Here is a 20,007-nt window from a genome sequence, read left to right as displayed (position 1 = left end):
AACCGCACCAAACTTGATTGCAGGAAATATGACTTCAGCAACAGAGTGGTCAATGTCTGGAATACTCTACCTGACTCTGTAGTTTCTTCCCAAACCCCAAAAACTTTAACCTTAGACTGTCTACTATTGACCTCACCCCTTTCCTAAGAGGTCTGTAGGGGGCGTGCATAAGAGCACCGATGTGCCTACCGTCCCTGTCCTATTGTTTCTTTTATTTTTCTTATATGTACCCATTTCATGTATTCATAACTATGTATATACTGATACCTATTATCTTGTAAGCAATTGACAAATCAAATAAATAAATAAATAAATAAAATAAGTTTCCAAACGTTTACAGGAGATGTCTCCAATGATCAAAAAGTAAATACCAATAGGAATATAATCATCAAAATGATAACATTCTGATCTGGAACACCAAAATGCATTTCCTATTCTAGAAGATCTGCTTCTAGAAAATATCCATAAAATGGTTGGATCACTGAGATCTGAAAGGAAAACAGAATATTCTGGTCTTCCCTAGAACATTCTGTTTCCAGTTTTACACGTGCATATAGAAACACTCTTGTTCAACATCTACATGGAATTGCTGGATGAGGTGTTCAGTCATTTTGTGGTCCAGTTTCAACAGCATGCTTCCCAGAGTCCATTTGTGAAGCAGATGGGTGGTTTCTAAATTTAATAAAGAAGTACCGGTGCATACATAAATATACACCCAACTGTAACTTTCAATCCCTGGCCAGCCAAGCAAAGTTGCTGAGGTGCCTGAGGTAATGCGAGCCAGGATGGAAAAAAACTGACTCCAGCTAAATCCTACCAAAACTGACTGGTTGTGGTTGTAGGGCAACCAAGCACTGGAGATTTTCTATTCTTAACTCCTGGATGGGACTGTTCTTCACTACTGAAGAACCTCATGAAATCTAGGAACCCTCTTGGAATCACAACTACTGGCAACCATGACTAAAAGGTCTTCTGAACAGATTCATCTGGGGTGATGGTTGTGCCCCTTCCGATGTGGGAAGCTTTCTAGGCAGTCACTCACAACCTTGTCACCTCACAGGGTTTATGTGGTCTGTGTTTCTGTTTCTGTATGCATTTCTATATGTATTGGCTGTATTTCCTTTCTAGTTCATCTTTATTATGTATTTTATTTTCTTCACCTTGTTTTCTTATACTATGAGCCAACCAGAGTCGATCTGGAGCTGTTGCAGTGCCAAATGTGGATAAATAAATGACATAAAAATAAAGAAAACTGATGAATCACATCATGGCACAGGAAAAGGAAGGATTAATATCTTTCCATAAGAAAAGTAATACAATCTATTTTTTTTTTCAAAATACTCTTCAGTTTTATATTGCTTTAACAATTGCATCACCTTGAAAAATTCTATGTGAGGTGTCTAGCCCAGATTGTACAAGCAAAATGAATGAGAAAAGGAAAGATTTTAAGCTTCTAATAAGCATAGCTCCAGATTCAGCTTTGCCATAGAGTCTTCATCCACTTTAAGTGGCCATTTTGAGGAAAAGAAATGACATGCCAACCATAGAGACTAAGGAAAAGGCCTTTTGATATAGGATACCCAAAGAACATTTTACACTGCTGTCCCACTGCATGGTAGAAATACCTGAGCAGGTTAATTTGTCTCATTTTGTTTTTGTTGATGAAAATTTTCTCTTTTGCTCTAGGAAAGAGGTTTATGCAAAGGCTCTGTGGTAAACAGTGAGGAAGATAAAAAGAAATACGTCACTGTAGAATGCCATTTCTTCCCAAGTGCGGTAAGTTCCTCAGTCACCTATCATCTGCAGGAAACATTCATTCCTGGCTTGCAGAACAATTTACTATTTAAAACTCATTGACTGGCTAAATTAAGCAAATAGAGTAAGATCTGCTGCAGAAGGGTATTGTAAATTACTTTTAATAATGATCTTTGTTATTAAATGAAATAGAAACAATTGAACAACATTCCCCCATACTCCACAATTGAATAAGTACACAAACAAGTTCATAGGGAGCTGTCATGGTATGTGGGAAAGAACTTGGTATTCTTTTAATTCTGTTGATGTAGCCTTAGAAATAAGGAAATAAAATAGAATTAGCTCACCTGGTTGGGTTTACCTGGTAAGGCTGACAGTAATTAAAATCTGCCTGTGAGATAATACAGTGGAAAGTTGTGAACACAGCTGCCTTTCACAAACAAGTAAGCACAATCACATGTGGTCAACCCCCTAAGCCAGTGGTCCTCAACCTTTTGGGCATCAGGGATGCAGGCTGGAGAGAGGTTTTTCCACGGACTGGAGGTGGTATAATTTTTCGTGCTGCCTGCATCCTGTGAATGGAGCTTTGCTTGTTTGCACAGACCGGTTTCTGGACTACCACGGGGATTGGGGACCCCTGCCCTAACCCACTTTTCTGTATCTTTTGTCTTATTAGCCACCAGTTATAGACGAACAGACTCCGCAATCCACATCTGAGCCCCAGGAGCCTCCAAAGCAGAAGGAAACAGTGGGGCAGGTGATCTACCATTACCCTTGGAGCAAGCAAGCCGTACCAGAAGTGCAGGAGCCCAATCCAACCCCTAGTCCCACATTTGCTTCTCCGGAAGAAAAAGCCCGTTCTCTTTTGGCCAAGCTAGCCAAGCCGGGCATTTTTCCCTTTCCCAGAGGGTTTTCAGTTGAATGCCCAGGAGACATTCAAGTACAAGTCCACGGCCTTGAACTGCCTTCACGGCCACAACCTGAAACCTCCTAAACAAAGAATGATGTACAAAACTGAAACCTAAATTCATAGGAAACAGAGCAAAACCCTCTGGATGAGCAAGGAGAGGAAAGGAAGGAAAGTCATTCTAGAGCTCTTTCATTACCAATAAGAATCTGGAAATGTGGGCATAGACAGGATTGATATGTGTGAGCGTATTAGAAAATCTTTTAGATATGAAAATAAATAAATCTTGGCAATAAAGCTCCTTTTTCATGTGCTCTTTGGATTAAGTTCAACATAGCAGTGAAAGCCAAATTGTTATTCATACATTCTGCTATATTTCTATAATTATGGAATTGGAAGAGAGAAAAAGAGAGACAGACGGATAGACATAGAAAGTCAGCTCTCTTAGCACACTAAAATATGAAATATGGTCTCTAAATTCAACACATTGAGCCATAATTAAGCAAGTCACAATGTGACAGGTCACATTGCTAGGGTCCATCTTCCCATTATTCTCACAGTCATTCCCTACTCTGATTTAATGCAACCACAATGCACAAATAGAAAAAGAAGGTATTGTGGATGATGGGTACTTATGCCCTCTTCTTTCTACGAGGAGGGAAAAAAACACACAATAAAACTGAAAACACTGGAAACAAAACTCCCTCAGGTTATGTAACCAAAATTTACACACTTGTCAACCAGGCCACTTTTACAGCCATTTGCAGCATCCTGGGGTCATGTTTGTCAGGATTCCGGCAGTTGCCCTAATTAAATCATGCACCTTGAGCCAAACTTCAAAACCTTCAAAGGATTTATTAGGAGCTAACATGTCGATATGGCCTGTATGTAGCTGATTCCTATGCATGTTTTAGAGTTGCCAATGTGATCATGTTTTACAGTGGCTTTGCCCCCAAAAAATGCAATTTACTTCCAGTTTCTAGCAAAACCACACAGATAGAGAACCACTGGTTCACTCATTGATCTGATTCTGATTTCTTTTTTTCATTTTGAAAATGATTTTTTAAAAAAAATTATATACAAGCAATAGCAAACTATTCTCATCTTGTGAATGAACCTACGTGGATATGTCCGTTAGATTGCCAACAGTCCAAAAAGATAAGATTCATAGCCACACTTTCCTGATTTTAAGAATACCCCCATCTAAAATATCATTTTTACCTCCCAGACTTTAAGCCCCCAAATGTAAATTTTAAAGCTTTGTCTAAAATGTAAAGACATGGAATCAATTATTAATCAATCCATCATCCTCCACTTAGAAATAAACTACCTACTCTCTAATAAACAATTTAGTTTCAGGAAAAAACTATCATATAATCTGCAACTCTTACGCTGCAAAAACATATAGACTACATAACTTGGGCAAAGCAAAAGACGCAATCTACATAGACTTCTGTAAAGCCTCTACATAAATGACCTCTGTGATCATATCAAGAGCAACTGCGTTCTCTTTGCTGATGATGTAAAGCTGTTCAATACCACAGACAATACTGCTACCCTTCAAAAAGACCTCAACTATGTATCAGAATGGTCAAACAAATGGCAACTTCAAATCTCAACAAATAAATGCTCTGGCCTACATATTGGCAAAAAAAGAATCAGAAAATAAAATACAGGCTGATTAGTCAAGACCTTGTTGATGATCAAAACTCTGTCAAGCGTCTTGGAATACTCCTCTCTAATGATCTAAGTGCTAGAGCCCACTGTAACTACATAGCCAAAAAGGCGTTAAGAGTTGTTAACCTAATCTTACGTAGCTTTTCCTCTGGTAATCATACACTAATAACTAGACATTACATAACATTTGCTAGACCAATACTCAAATACAGCTCATCAGTCTGGAACCCATATTACATATCTGATATTAACACAGTTGAGAAAGTCCAGAAATATTTCACAAGAAGAGTTCTCCATTCCTCTACTCATTGCAGAATTCCTTATACCACCAGATTCGAAATTCTAGACCTAGAAAGTGCTGCACACTGCTGGCTCATATTTAGCTGGTTGTCCGCTAAGACTCCAAGATCCCGCTCACAGTTCCTGCTATTGAGCCTGGTTTCACCCAGTCTATATGTGTACTTTTGGTTTTTCTTGCCTAAGTGCAGGACTTTACTTTTCTCTACATTGAATTTCATTTTGTTAGATATGGCCCAGTGTTCTAGTGTGTCAAGAACCATCTGGATCTTGAGCAGTGGTGGTATTCAAATTTTTTTAATACTGGTTGTGGGCATGGCTTAATTTGTGGGTGTGGCTTGGTGGTCATGTGACTGTGTGGACATGGCTTGGTCACATGGCCAGAAGGGCAGGGGTTTGTGGCCATGTGACTGGGTGGCCATGTCTTTGTGGCCATGTGGGTGGGCGTGGCGACGCAACCATGTGAGCAGCAAATCAAATACAAGTGGTCCTTGCTTAATGGAGGGTTGCTTAGCAAGTGTTCTAATTTATGACTGATCTCCCCAGAGCTACTTGACCTGTTTTGGAGTTTTGACAGACAGACAGACAGACAGACACACACACACACACACACACACACACACACTTCTAACTCTGCTATTCTATGATTCTGTAAGGATATCCTGCTGGAGGAGGTGGTTGGACTAGATGACCTCCAAGATCCCTTGCAGGCCAGCCCTAGATTGCTGTGTGCTTCAAAGAGTCTTCTGAAGCCAGGGTTTGCGTCTTTCCTTCCTCCCCCTTTTTCTCTCTCCCTCCCTCTTTCCATGTATTTATCTAACCATCCATATATCTCATTCATAGTCTCCTCCCTCCCTCTCTTTCTTTCTTTTTCTTTCTTTTTCTTTCTTTGTCCCTTCCTTCCATCTGTCCCTTTCTATGTCTATCACTCTTCTTCCTTTTGATTCCTTTCTCCTTTTTCTTTCTTTCTCTTTTTTCTTTCTTTTCTTTCTTGTCACTCTCCCTTCCTCTCTCATTCCCTTTTTCTCTTTCCCTCTCTTTTTCTCTCTTTCTCTCCTCCCCACCTCTCTGTGTCTCTCTCTCTCTCTATGGATATCTCCCCCCCTGTTGGGTATAACATTGATACACCAACTAAGTTTGGGTGAATAAATATATAAACCAAGGTTTGGGTGTTTGTAACTTGTAGCTTTAAGCACCAAACTGCTTGTAATTAACTAATTAAGGTATGCGGTTACAAACGGCAATAAAAGGCAGTAAGAGAAACGTAACCTCTCTCTGCTTGTTTTTCTGCTTGCTACTGTTTGTTTGCTACTGTTTGCTACAACTGTTTGAATACCTGAACGAAAGGACTATTTCATTGATGTGCTGATATCCTGTGAATACTCAGCGTTGTCTTCAAAAGGAAAGGTATCAGAGGAGAAGATATCTTTACAAGCAGATAAGGATATAGAACTGACAAGTAAATGGACTAAGTTACTGAATGGATATATTTGTGAATGACATATGGACTGATTGACAATGTTTAAACTCTAACTGGATTAAACAACTATTTAAACTACAAACAGTGTTTGTCATCAGTGTGTGTAAACTCTAGGGCCCTTCCTCTCTCATTTGGCTGCCTGGCTTGACTGCTGCTGCACATTCTGTTTGGGGGTTTGTCCCCAAACACTAACACCCCCCCCCCATGTATCTCTGCCTCACTCTCTCTCTGCCCCTCTCATTATCTTCCCCTCTCTCTTCCCTACTCTCTCTCTCTCTCTCACTGTGTCAGTGTCTGTCTATCTCTCTCTCTCTCTCTCTCTCAAAGCCGCGGCTGGGCCAAGTGCTCTTTGCTACTTTCAAGGGATGGCGGAGATCAGAGGAGCTTCCACAGGGCACGAGCCACCTGAGTGGAAGGTTCCCCCCCCCCAACCTGAAGAAGGAGGAAAGCTGCATTGACTTCCTTTCTGCTGGTCGTTGTACGGAGCATGGCGAGCGATGGCGTTAGTGTGGCGGGGTGATGGGGAGGGAGAGAGAGAGACAGAGGTTGAGCTTTGCAATATGCTGCTGTCGAGATTTGCAGCATGGAGTGGAGTTGGGGGGATTGGCAAACTACCCTGGCAGGTCTGAGGGGAGGAGAAGAGGTGAGGAGGGGGGATTTGTGGGCAGTAGGGCTCAGAAGAGAGTGTGCGTGAAAGCTCTTCCCATTCTTCCCAGGCCTTTTTCCGCCTTCACGGGTGGCGTCTTCCGCAGCATCCGTCTCCCCTCCTTTTCGTTCGCTCATCTCTTTCATGATCTGAGGTGGGGTGGAGGATTGAGCAGGTGTGTGTGTGTGAGAGAGGGTGGAGGGCTGAGAGGGGGTGAGTGCTGAACGGAATCACTGAGGTGAAGGCAGTGGAGGAAAGGGGCAGCCCGCCAAACCCATGCACAGAGAAAGCAGAGTGGTGGGTGGAAGCCCCTGAAAGAGGATGGGGGAGAGGAGGAAGGAGAACTCTGGGCAGCCTGAGGGGCCTTGTGTTGCACGCTCAGCTGGTCGACTCCCCCAATGCAGCCAGCTTCTTTAGCTCGGGGTGGCTGATGGCTGGTGACGGGGTGAAACCACCACCACTGCTGCTACAGGGACTACTACTGAGACTGCCACTGGTTCGGCTCTGTGTGTGTGTATGTTTTCCCCCCACTTTCAGTGAGTAACACCGAGGCTGGCACTTGAGGAGATAGAGGTCCCATGATCAGGTGCCGCCAAGGAGGCGGTGGCAGCGAAATTCTGCAATGGGGGCGGGCTGAAGCAAAAACGCAGTCTTCTCCCTCATTGGGGGGATAGGGTCAACACACACGGACGGGGGTGGGTAGGTGGGAATGGCAAGCTCAAATGTGTGTCTGACTCTGCACGGCTGGAGCTGGAGGCAACGGTGATGTTAAATGGAAATCGATGAGATGCTTCCAGCACACTGGCGATCTTTGTTCAGCCAATCTCTTCAGGCGACCCTTCTCCTCCTCCACTCACGACCGGCACACACACATAAACACAGAGAGTGGGGGAGTGAGAGGGGAAGATAGGGACCCAGCCGCTTCGCTATCCCCTGCTGTTGCCCTTACCTTCTCAGGCCAGGCAAGGGAAGGGAGGGTGAGGGGCAGGATCAGCCGCTAAACCTGGTTAATGGTGGCTCCTAGCTAAGCTGGCCGAGGGCCTACTGCTGCAGGCTTTGGCGACAAGGGGGGAGAGAAGCCCCGGGATATCCGCCCACCCACCTGCTTGCTGGCCAGGCTGGGCTGGCCTGGGCTGGAAGAGATGCGTCCACCGCCAGGGAGAAGGAAGAAAATGAGCTCCGGGAGGGCAGGCAGGCAGATGTCCTGGGACTGCTGCACATGCACACATCCACCTGAGCTGCCCCGTGGCCACCACGTGGTATGGAAAGCTAGGAGAGCAACTGGGACAAGCGGGTGACCAGGTGACGGGGCGACCCGGTTTGGGAGCATGGCCAGTCAGGGGTCGCCACCAGTTCTGCGACCCACACCAAATCACCGCTACCGGTTCTCCCGAATAGATGCGAACCGGTTGAATAGCACCTCTGATTTTGAGCCTATCTTCTTGGGTGTTAGCTATTCCTGCCAGCTTACTATCATCGGAAAATTTGGTAAGTTCCCCTTCTATTCCCTCATCTAAGTCGTTAATAAAGATATTGAAGAGTATTGGGCCTAAGACAGAAGAACCTTGTGGCACCCCACTGCTTACTTCCCTCCATGTAGACTTAGACCCATTAAGGACTACTCCTTGAGTATGGTTTGCCAGCCAGTTGCGAGTCCATCTAGTGGTGGTAGTATCTATTCCACTTTTTCTAGCTTACTAAGAAGTAGGTTGTAGTCTACTTTGTCGAATGCCTTGCTGAAATCTAAATATATTATGTCCACATTATTTTGCTGGTCTACTAATTCAGTAACTTTGTTGAAGAATGAAATAAGATGAAATTAGATGATCCTTAGATGAACATTCCATTGCCAAGCTAAATATTATACAATCATTGCCTCACAGATTGAAGTTTAAAGGTAAGGGACACCATGAAGTAGAAGAACAAATATTAGCTATTGATTTCAAAGTATAAAAGCTCCTTCAGAACCTTGCTCTCTAGTTGTAGTTGCTCTCTTCTCTGATTCTGCAAAAATTTCTAAAATGGCCCTTTTAATTTCAATCTTAATTGGGATACAGCTGTTTCATGCAGTGGCTTCTGTTCCACTTACTCAATTTCTTCACCCATCATGCAACTCTTTGGAGGTAAAGACTGCTGCAGAAGTGGCCCTCAACAAACACAATAAATATCGGACAGAAGGTTACATTTTTGGCCTGCAACGCATTTTTGATGCCTATGAAATATCTGAGGTAAGATCTCCCCCTTCTACAGCCTTTTTCCTTCCTTGCTTTTAGCCCAGCCATTCTGGTGTCCAATCATGGTAGCACTAATGCATTGGGGGGGTAGGAATCTATAAAATCACTTTATGGCACCCAAGAGAGATAGTCTAGATTTGGTAGCCCTAATAAAAAGACAAACTCGAAGTCGGTCCAGCTTTACCATTGGACTGAGTCAAACAACTAATATATATTCTGTGAAAGATCTTGTTATCCCTGGTCATTTCTACCCTAATATCTGTAATATCTGTCCAAGACATTCTAAGGTAATCATTTGAGATCAGGTATCATGATAATAGATATTCACCCTTGCTTGGATTAAAATTAATGGTTTGCCGCATGTAACAAACTGTCTGGCGTAAAACCTCCTGGCTTTATTTGAAGGCTACTTTATTTTCATCTAATGTACTGAAAGTAATTCACTTTAAGCCTTGCCTTTTCAAGAGTTTCTTTTGTCCATAGCAGGATGGTGATTCTGTTTTCTACCTCATTCTGGATGTGTTAGAAACCAAATGCCATGTCTTGAGTAAGAAACTGTGGAAAGAGTGCGAGTTTAGAGAACCATACGAGACTGTAAGTAATGTGTCTCCTTATTTAAAGAACTATCAGCAGGTTTTGGAAAGAAGTGAAATCTGGGTTTGAAACTTGTTTGCAAAGGAGGCAGAGGGAGTCACTCGCCCATTTGCCACGTGGCAACAAACATCTCATTTCAGAACATTTTCACTGCTACTCCCTTGGCATCTTTGGGTTCATGATAGTTCCCTGCACTTGGTTGCCATTTCAAATCAATAGCATTGTACATATGAATCATAACATTGAAAGGGAGGGAGACGAAGGGGTCCAACGCCAACTCAGTGCAGGAACTCAAAAAACAACTCATAATTTCTCTTGGCAGGCCAGTCCCGCTGCCCCACAGCTCTTACACCTGCAAAAGGTTCTCCAAAATATTTTATTCTGCAACTTCAACTGGTTTTTCCGTGCCTGCACCCCGAAAGGAGAGGAAGCAGTTCTTGGACGGCTTCTTAAGGACCCCCTTTTTGGTACCAAGGGTGGCCCCCCTCCCCAGTCCTTTGTCCAACAAAACATTCACATCACCTTCAAGGTTTTAATCTCAGGACTCATGGGCATTCTTCTTCTCGGTTTCTGACATTTTGCCATCTCTCTGAAGCCTCCTAAAAGAATACTAATTTTTCGAGAGCGCACTTTTGGCCTTTGGCCTTTCAAGTTTGGCCTAAAGCAAGAAATAGATCAGGTGGAATTGAGGTTTTTATTTTTCATTTATTTTATTTGTTTGTCAAATAAAACAAGTATGAGAAAATAAGTATAAGTATGAACATAACATATAAACATAATGTATAAACAGGTGTAAGTATATACATAATAAATGAGTATGAATAAATGGGAACAGTAGGACAGGAATGATAGGCGTGCTGGTGCGTTTATGCACACCCCCTTACAGACCTCTTAGGAATGGAATGAGGTCCATGGAAGACAGTTTAAGATTAAAGTTTTGGGGGTTTGAGGATGTAACTACAGAGTCAGGTAGTGAGTTCACAGGCATAGACCACTCTGCTGCTGAAGTCGTATTTTCTGCAATCAAGTTTGGAGCTACTTTGAGTTTGTATCTATTGTTTCCCCGTGTGTTATTGCGGTTCAAGCTGAAGTAGTCATTGACAAGTAGGACGTTGTAGCAGACAATTTTGTGTACTAAGCTTAGGTCACCGTAGGCGGCACAGAGATTACGACTTCTGGATCTGAGCGTTTCCTAGTAACTCCTTGTTCCGGACTAGCAGGCTCGTAGCCTGCAAATCTGATTGGCCCGATGAAACCCGATTGTGATTGGTCGCCATAGACTGATGCGATTGGCCAGTAACGGGCTGCGCGATTGGCCCTGCCAAGAGTGGCAAACTCAAATCGCCTTCATTGGCTGCCTAGCCACAGCCAGCCCTATATAAGGGGCTGCTGTGGCTGGGGTTAGTTGCTCAGATCTGAAGTCACAAATAAAGAGCTGTTGTTACTATCTGAGTCTTGCCTCTGTTCTTGAACCGTCCTCCCAGATCTAACACTCCTAATACATTCTTGCAGTGCAAAAAAAAGTAAATAAATAAAGACGATTGTACGAAACCACAGGAAGAAATGTAAGTGCTGTAGATATGTAGAAAACATTATGGAAGGAAAGTGATTCTGAGCCTAAGATGTGGAAAAGATGCACCTTTTGATTACGTGTAAGAGGAATCATTGGTAGGAGAAACGAGTGGCACTAATACAAGCTACTTTCTCTTGTTTTAGGTCTTTGGCCAATGCAAAGTAATAATTAAATTGAACAAACATTCAAATGAATCGTTCCTGTACAGAAATGACTGCATTTTACGACCTCGTATGTATTTTCCATGTTTGCTGCATGTAGATTTGCAAAAAATATCTATCCAAGCATATATATCTTGCAATTGCAGTTTTACAGATATCCCCAATGAAGTTTAAAAAGTAGATTCAGAAGCCCCAAAATTTAATTTTACAATTTCATTCGTGTGGGTATCTTAGGCTACATCTGTAATTTCATTTTATTCCTTTTCTCAACCACAACTACGGTTTGGCCCAATTTCCTTTTCTATATATTTTTGTTGCAAAATTATGCATTTTTTGCATACTTTTTTCTGTGTGCACTTTCTACCAGCCTTTTTTCTTAGGTCGAACCGACCTTCCATAATAAATTTATGAGTACAAATGTTTGGAAGAAGCATGAACTTTGAGAAATTAGCAGAAATTGCTAAGCAACTACTACATACTCTAGTTTCTTAATTAGGTTTTTTAAAAATGCTGATTTGATTATGTCTCAGTCTGTTTTGCGAAACAACCTGCTTTGATTCATTTGCAATTCAGTACATGAGAACCTTAGCAATGAATACCTGATTCAAGTTTTACCAACATGACTTTGTTAGGGAGAAAGTGAATTGTGTGAACTAGAAGTTGTTGCAACCTTTAGATAAAGAGGCATCTCCTTCGTCAGGTGTTAATTGATCATAGAATAAAAGTTTTGGCATATTCATTATCAAAATATATTATGTTCCAGAATCTCATTCTATCATAAGACGAAAAAGCATTCCAGATGGATAGCCAGTTTCTGGGGTGGCTATATCATCCAGCTAGAAACTGGGAGAATGAGAATTCTAGTTCCACCTTGTCCATGAAGCCAATAGTGGCCTTGGATCAGCCACTTTCTCTCAGCCCTAAGAAGGAGATAATGGGAGGCCACTTCTGAAAAACAAGAAAATTGCCAGGGCTTTATCCAGGAAGTCTCCAGGAATCAGACACAATTAAGCAGAAGGGAAAAAGAATCTGAACTGAGATTGCTTTTGGAGATTCTGGTCTGATGCTGATTGGCACAAGGAGGCAGAGACAGTCTTATGTAACAAACCATTTACAAGCAAAGCCACCAAGTTGAGAGAGCACCAAGGACTCCACAGTCCAATGCTGAGCTACAGATATTATCTTCTGTTGGTTGATGCCTTCAGATTTGTACCCTTCCCAAAGACAGGCTTCACTGGTTCTGTACTGTTGTGTCAAGGTTGCTAAACAACTGTAAATACAGCTCGGTGAGAGATACTTAATTTTCAAGCTGATAGAAGCTTTCAGCTTTCATTTGTCATTTAAACATACACGCTCATATTTTAAATGCCTTGTCTCAACTTTTTAAATGATACTTTCCCCCTTCCCCCAAAGATTCCTGTCCTCCCTGCCCCGGCTGTCCAATTCGCCAAAGTGCTTCTGAAGACATATTTCAGGAAATAGCAAGAGAAAGCCTAATCAGATTCAATGCTGAAAATGACCACGATCGTTATTTTGCCATTCTTGAGGTCACCAAAGCAAGTTCACGGGTAAAGTTGAGGTGGAGTATTTTTGAGCAAGAAACTGGTCGCTGTATCCTTGATTTGTATAGACACTGCTACAGAAACCCAGGGTTTCTGCGAAATGTAGAAATGAAAAATAATAGAAATAATTCCAAGAGAGGGCAATTGATTTCAACATTATTGACAAAGGAAGTGAATAGACAGATTCTCAAAGTCTGTAGAAATCTGAGGTTAAAGAAAATGTTAATCTGCCAGAGGACTTTCCTGGGAACTTCCAATTTCCCACGTAGATTGACCTCTGATCTCTCTACAATATTACATTCAATTTGATTACTGAATGTATTTGTGTCCCCTTCTTGATAACAACATTTGACATCCTATCAGTTCTCCTAGTGCTAAGAGTTATGGGGACTCTGTAAGACTTCAGGTGAATAAAGATTGATAGGGCACCCAAGATTATGGGGACCATTTCCTGTAGACAATGTGACCTACTCTAAATGTTTATGACTTTCTATAGGTGTTTTTTGGAATTTTGTATGCTATAGAATTCACCATCCAGGAGACTTCCTGTCCTAAAAGACCAACTGTGTCTGACACCACTCAATGCTTTTTCCTCCCTACTGAAACTGCAGTAAGTATTCACAATCTTGCATAAAATCTAGATTGAAATTGTGGTTCAATACATATCTTCTAAAGAACCAAATTTTACACTGCTCTTATCAGAACAGAACAGAACAACAGGGTTGGAAGACGCCTTCTAGTCCACTGCTCAAGCAGGAAACTACTACTATTTCAGACAAATGATTGTCCAAACTCTTCTTAAAAACCTCCTGTAGTGCAGCACCCATAATTTCTGGAAAAAGTGGTTCTACTGATTAATTATTCTAATTGTCAGGAAATTTCTCCTTAGTTCTAGGTTGCTTCTCTCCTTGAGTAGTTTCTTGTTTAGTTCTTTTATTCATCAATGCGTTTAGCAAATTAGCAAATGAAGAGTAACTGGGAGGCAAATGCTCATATTAGCCATAATAAATCCATCTAAACGTAGAAAGAATAACTACGAGGGCAATGGAGGTTTAATGTTTTATTCCTATATTTTTATTTTATTGTAAGCCATCACAGCCACTCAGGACACTAAGATGAGCAGCATATAAATTTAATAAACAAATAAATAATGAAGCACATTGAAGCCTCCAAAGAGGCTAATATTTAAACCTACTTTCAGACCATTATTTTTACCATTCAACTGAAGGATATATGTCACCCTTCTAGAAATGGAGAGCAGGATTAGAGTCGTGTTGGAATGGGCATTGGTGGAATTCTGCTCCAAACAAACTCCATTCCTAGCTGGAATAATCTTATCATCCCAAAAAATTGGTTCTCCAACCTTAAATAAGCCCTTAACAAGTGAAGGAAGAAGTCTGTTTCAGTTAGTTTGCATCTGAATTCAGACATAGTAATTTGTTATTTCCCAAGCCAAACCCATGAACCCTATAGTTAATTATCAATTTCTAAAACTTTGCAGGAGAATTCTACAATGATCAAAGAGTATATCATTATAGCAATATAATTATTAAAATACCAAAATTAATATCTGGAACACCAAAATGCATTTCCTATTCTAGAAAATCAATTTCAATAAATCCATAGAATGGTTTGATGACTATGCTAAGAAAGATTTTAAAATTCTAAAAGCATAGCAGCAGAATTCAGCTTTCCCATGGAGGCTCTTAATGGGACAACAGAAATGGTCATTCTGACGAGAAATGGCATGTCAACCAGTAGGAGAAATGGAGAAGGTCTTTTGATACAGAATTCTGATCAACCATATCTAGTGCTATCCCACTGCATATTAGAAATCATGGCAGGTTAAATTTCTTGGATTTTGTTGATGAAAACTTTCTCCTTTGTTCTAGGTGAGAGGCCTATGCAAAAGCTCTATGAGAGAAACCTGGAATATAGGTCCCACCATTGTCAATGAAAATTGTGAACTCTTTCCACATCCGGTATGTTCCTAAGACAGCTATCATCTGCAGAAAATATTTATTCCTGTGTTGTTAAGCATAGTTTATATTTTAAAACACATTGACTGGACTTCAAACCAGCAAACCAACAGATTTCTCAGTTAAATAATAACTCAATGAATCCCTACTTAAGACCTGACTTGATTAAGCAGGCAGATGAAAATCTGCTTATAAGATTTTTATGAGAGTGCCATTATTTTAATAATGGACACTGGAATTTGCAACTGAATAATCCCCGGAGGGACTGAACTAGTGAATGATATATGGACTGTTTTGACTATGCTAAAACTCTTACTGGAATAAACTATTTAACTAGCACAGTGTATCTGTTTTACTGAGTGTAAGCTACAAAAACGTTTATCTCACATATTTTGCCTGCCTGCCTGACTGCCATGCAGATTCTGCTAGGGTGTATCCCTAACAATCTATAATGGTCAATTGCCTGAACCCCTTTTTGGTATCTTTTGTCTAATCACAGTCTGGGTCTGAACACCAAGAGCTACACCATCTTCATGTTAATGCCAGAGAAACATCCACAAAACAGAAGGAAACAGTTGTCAACAATGAACCTTCGAGGGAGCATGCTGTGCCAGAAGCGCAGGAGCCCAATCCAAGCTCTCGCCCTAGTCTTGCTTCTCCACAAGAGATAGCCAAGTCTCATTTGACCAGACCAACCATTCCTCCCTTCCCCAAAGGGTTTTCACAATCAGCTTCATGCCCAGGTGAGGTTGCAATAGAGATCCCTGGTCTTCAACTACCTTCACCGCCACTGGCTGAAGCTTCCCAAGCAGGGAGTGATGTACAACACTGAAAACTTTGTTCAGGAATGTTTCTCCTTCCTTCCCTCCCTTCCCTCCTTTCTTATTATGACAACAACAGCAACTACTTTTCTGCTCAAGGTAATATCAAAAACATTCAATAAAAGAAATCACGCAACATGACAACCTTTGTAGTGATTATTTCAAAATCAGATTTTTCCTTCCATTTATTCTTTGGAACCAAATGCACAAACTATGCAGAAGACCCTGGGAGAATGCCAGGTATTTTTCCCATTGTAAGGAGCAGAAAATTAAGATCACCAGTAGTTTTCAACATTTACACACACACACACACACACACAGACAGACATACACATGTGTATTATAATAATAATAATAATAATAATTATATATATATATATTTTTCTGAGGTTCTCACGGGCATTTGTATGTGAATCTTTGGTTATTCGGGTTTTTTCCCGTGTAAGATTGGCAGTATCTAGGCAACATTTCAATGAAGTCTCATTCATCATCTTCAGGCTTGTGTCTTTGGCTCTGTGCTTTTCAGAGAAGCTCACTCTGAGAAGCCCAGAGCCGAAGACAGAAGCCTGAAGATGATGAATGAGACTTCATCGAAACGTTGCCTAGATACTTCGAATCTTACGCGGGAGAAAACCTGAACAACCAAAGATCCACATACAAATACCCGCGAGAACCTCAGAAAACAAATATATATATATATCTCTGTGTGTGTGTGTGTGTGTATTTTCTTAAGTTTTCGTGGATACTTACACAAAGCTGAATACTATATATATTTGTTTTCTTAAGTTTTTGTGGGTACTTACATGTATGGCATTCAGCTTTGTTCGGGTACTTCCCCACATCATTGTAGTTGTGCTTTTAAAGTTGTAGCAACATTTCGGCAGAATCACATCTGCCATCATCAGGCTTCTGTATTATATACCTGAACAAAGCTGAATACTATATATATATATACACACACACACACACAGAGAGAGAGAGAGAGAGAGAGAGAGTACTATAGAAATACAGCCACATTCTATGGAACATGAAGTATGAGAGTAGATTATTATTTGACATATAGTTTTTTGACATATACATAGAAATCCAATCATTTCTTTACTTTTCATAAGATGTGTAAAAATACAGCAAAGTAGACAATATTACAAAGTGCCAAGGAGCTATTTAGACCAGAATTTGAATGTTGGCTGGGGAATCCTGAGCACTGAAATCCACTCATCCAACACTGATTGAGACTACTGGTCCAACTCATGGCTTAGTGCAGGAATGCCATTTATGGTATCCCAGAAAAAAAAATCCTCTGCATTTTTCTTGAATATATGCAATGAAGGAGACCCAAGATCTCACTTGACCATTGGTTGCCTAATATTGTCACAAGAGCCCTCCCATGAAGGCTTAATTCTGGAAATTTGGAAGTTTCTGCACCAATCATTCATTAAATATATATCCCTCCATTATAGACATTCTCAGGACCTCAGAGAATAATGATGTAAGAATATATAAGAAAAAAAACATACTTGTCATCCAAAACAGTATCCTGTATACTCCTCTGCTGAACTCAGTGAACTTGTCATAAGAAGCCATTCTGAACCAACTTCAAATCTCAACAAATAATAAAGACACTTCCGGTTGCCAGCTTCGGTGACAGCAGGGATTTGCGTTTCTTCACGATCCCCGCTGTGCTCACCGTCTTGGTGCCTCCGATCCAGATGGATTTGGAGGATAAGGCTGCCTTGTAGAGGCAGCCGAAGATAGGGAGGATCTGGGGAGGGGTTTGGAGGTGTCGCAGACCCCCCCCCCAGTTTAAACCTCCTTCTCTCAAGACGATGCAGCGACGGTCTTATGGCCGCCATGAAGAGGCTGGCAGCTGGCATCCGGGAAAAGATTGCGCAGGAGGGGTGCTGAAGGAAGAAAAAAAACAGAGGAAGCTTTTGGCTGAACCGGGACAACAATTAACATCTGAATACCCTGGAACTTTGGCTTTTCACGTGATATATTGTTTTCCAAAGGATCGTTAAGCTGCGGTGGAAGAGTAAAGGGAAAACTTTTCTTTTTCTCCTCACTTTCCTTCCCACGGAGGCAGCAGATGGAAATCCGAAACACCCGTATTGGCAATAGAAGGTATTAACTTTCAAAATTGAAGCCAAGGGAAAATTATATTTTCAAATATTGATACTTTAAAACTCAAATCTTTTTGTTTTAAGGGGGAAGGAAGAGAGGTAAATGATTTATACTAACGTTTGTTGAAGGAGACTGCTTGGAGTTTTATAAGATTAGAGATTAAACTGTAATAAAACTTCCAAAAAATGTCTTGGAATTATGTAATTGAATTCTCCCCCAGGAAGAGCAAATGACTTTGGGACTTTAACTATCTTTTGAAAGACTAAGAAAACATTTGGACTGCTTAAAAAAAAAAAATCCTTTTCTGTTCACAATGGTGTCTTTTGAAGAATTGAAAATGCAGTTTGAAAAACTAAGACAAGAGGAAGATGGCTCTTTTGGATCTATCTTTGGCTTTTTAGAAATGGCGATTTGTGCTTACCAGGAAATGCAACAAGAAAGAGGCTGGGACGATGAAGAAGAAGCCATCTTTAATGGACATATGATTTCAAAAAAGGGTAAAAAGGAGAAGAAAATCAAGAATTTAAGCTCTAAAAAAACAATTAAGAAAGGGAAAAGAAAGGTGAAAAATCAATATAATGATAGAAAGCAATGGAAAAGAGGAATGCAACAGAGAGGGGAGATTAAAAAGTGGGAGATTGAGAGGGGGTGGTAAAAAGGCTAGATTTGACAAGGAAGGAAGAGACAAAGCGAAGGGAAGTTATAAGGACTTTAAACAAGATGTTGTTTGTTTTGTTTATAAGCAACTTTTTTTCAGAGACAAAGGGTAAAATAAAATCTTAATAGAGATTCTGCAAAGGTACACAAGACTGCATTTTATATTTGTATTTGAAATATGTGTCAATAAAATATTGTAGGGACTGTGTAATTGATGTGTATTTAACTAATTTGTTAGGGAATACTATTTTTAATATCTATAAGAATATTATGTTTGTTTGTTTTTTTTATTCTAAAATGTTATTTAGAATGTACTAAGCAGAATCAGAATAGAAATAATGTTTAATTTTAAGCGTTGAATTTGGGGGGAAAATAGAAAGGTGTCATACTTCAACCAGTTATTACAGGGACAAGATTGTGTTTAAGAGAAAGATAAATGGATAATAAAAAAGAACAGACAAAAAATACAAGTGAAATTATTTAAATTGAGATTAAATAAATAAAGTAGAATTAAGAGAGTGAAAAGAGGGGAGAAGATATCTGTAAAATGTAGAATCTTTAACAGGATATGAAATAGTATATAAGCTGAGCATGAATTTAATTTAAGTCTGTACCAAAAGTTATAACCCGGGGTTAAGCCGCTTTCTAAAAAGAAGTTTTATACTTTTTATGTTATGTGTTTGTCAGTCTATATTTGCTTATTGAGGAGTAATATTGTAAGAACATATGAAATAGTAACAATATGAAATATAGTAAGATGAAATATATGAATGAATAAAACTGAATAGAAATAAAGGAAGAAACAGTAAGAAGGTGGAAAATAGTAATAAGATATGAAGTTGAATATATAAGATGCTTATTAAGTTATGTGTGGAAATGTGATAATTTAGAATTATATTGTACTTAAATGAGATGTCTTATTTGTTTTGTTAAGTAGTTGTTGGAAAAGATGTCTTATGTCTTATGTTTTGTTTGTGTACTGTTTTTTTTTTTTGAAAATTAATAAAATTTTACTTAACAAATCTCAACAAATAAATGCTCTGTCTTACATATTGCCAAAAAAATCAGAAAAAAAATACAAGCTGAGTAGTCAAGATCCATAAAATGGTTGGATCACTGAGATCTGAAAGGAAAACAGAATATTCTGGTCTTCCCTAGAACATTCTGTTTCCAGTTTTACACATGCATATAGAAACACTCTTGTTCAACATCTACATGGAATTGCTGGATGAGGTTTTCAGTCATTTTGTGGTCCAGTTTCAACAGCATGCTTCCCAGAGTCCATTTGTGAAACAGATGGGTGGTTTCTAAATTTAATAAAGAAGTACCGGTACATATATAAATATACACCCAACTGTAACATTCAATCCCAGGCCAGCCAAGCAAAGTTGCTGAGGTGCCTGAGGTAATGCGAGCCAGGATGGGAAAAAAACGACTCCAGCTAAATCCTACCAAAACTGACTGGTTGTGGTTGTAGGGCAACCAAGCACTGGAGATTTTCCATTCTTAACTCTTGGATGGGACTGTTCTTCACTACTGAAGA

General features: G+C 40.2%; 2 protein-coding genes across 3 annotated transcripts in view; both read left to right on the top strand.

Annotated features, from left to right (window-relative positions):
* The window catches only part of LOC113454461 (fetuin-B-like), a 45,365-nt gene extending 42,406 nt beyond the window's left edge, over positions 1-2,959 (top strand). Inside the window, exons 6-7 of one of the 2 annotated variants that reach the window (XM_087933560.1) lie at positions 1,687-1,776; positions 2,432-2,959. In XM_087933560.1, coding sequence (XP_087789686.1) covers positions 1,687-1,776; positions 2,432-2,749 — 408 coding nt within the window. In that variant the 3' untranslated portion in view covers positions 2,750-2,959. The remainder of the gene's footprint in view (positions 1-1,686; positions 1,777-2,431) is intronic. The other variant, XM_087933559.1, reaches the window with a different exon arrangement.
* Positions 2,960-8,734: 5,775 nt separating this feature from the next.
* The window catches only part of LOC148125908 (fetuin-B-like), a 17,717-nt gene continuing 6,444 nt past the window's right edge, over positions 8,735-20,007 (top strand). Inside the window, exon 1 of the mRNA XM_087933557.1 lies at positions 8,735-8,990. Coding sequence (XP_087789683.1) covers positions 8,784-8,990 — 207 coding nt within the window. The 5' untranslated portion in view covers positions 8,735-8,783. The remainder of the gene's footprint in view (positions 8,991-20,007) is intronic.

This window comes from Pseudonaja textilis, chromosome 4, assembly GCF_049901715.1.
Source record: "Pseudonaja textilis isolate UNSWEBS1 chromosome 4, rPseTex1.2, whole genome shotgun sequence".
Taxonomy (NCBI): domain Eukaryota; kingdom Metazoa; phylum Chordata; class Lepidosauria; order Squamata; family Elapidae; genus Pseudonaja; species Pseudonaja textilis.
Note: the sequence above shows the minus strand (reverse complement) of the source record. Positions and strands in the feature narration are given on the sequence as shown.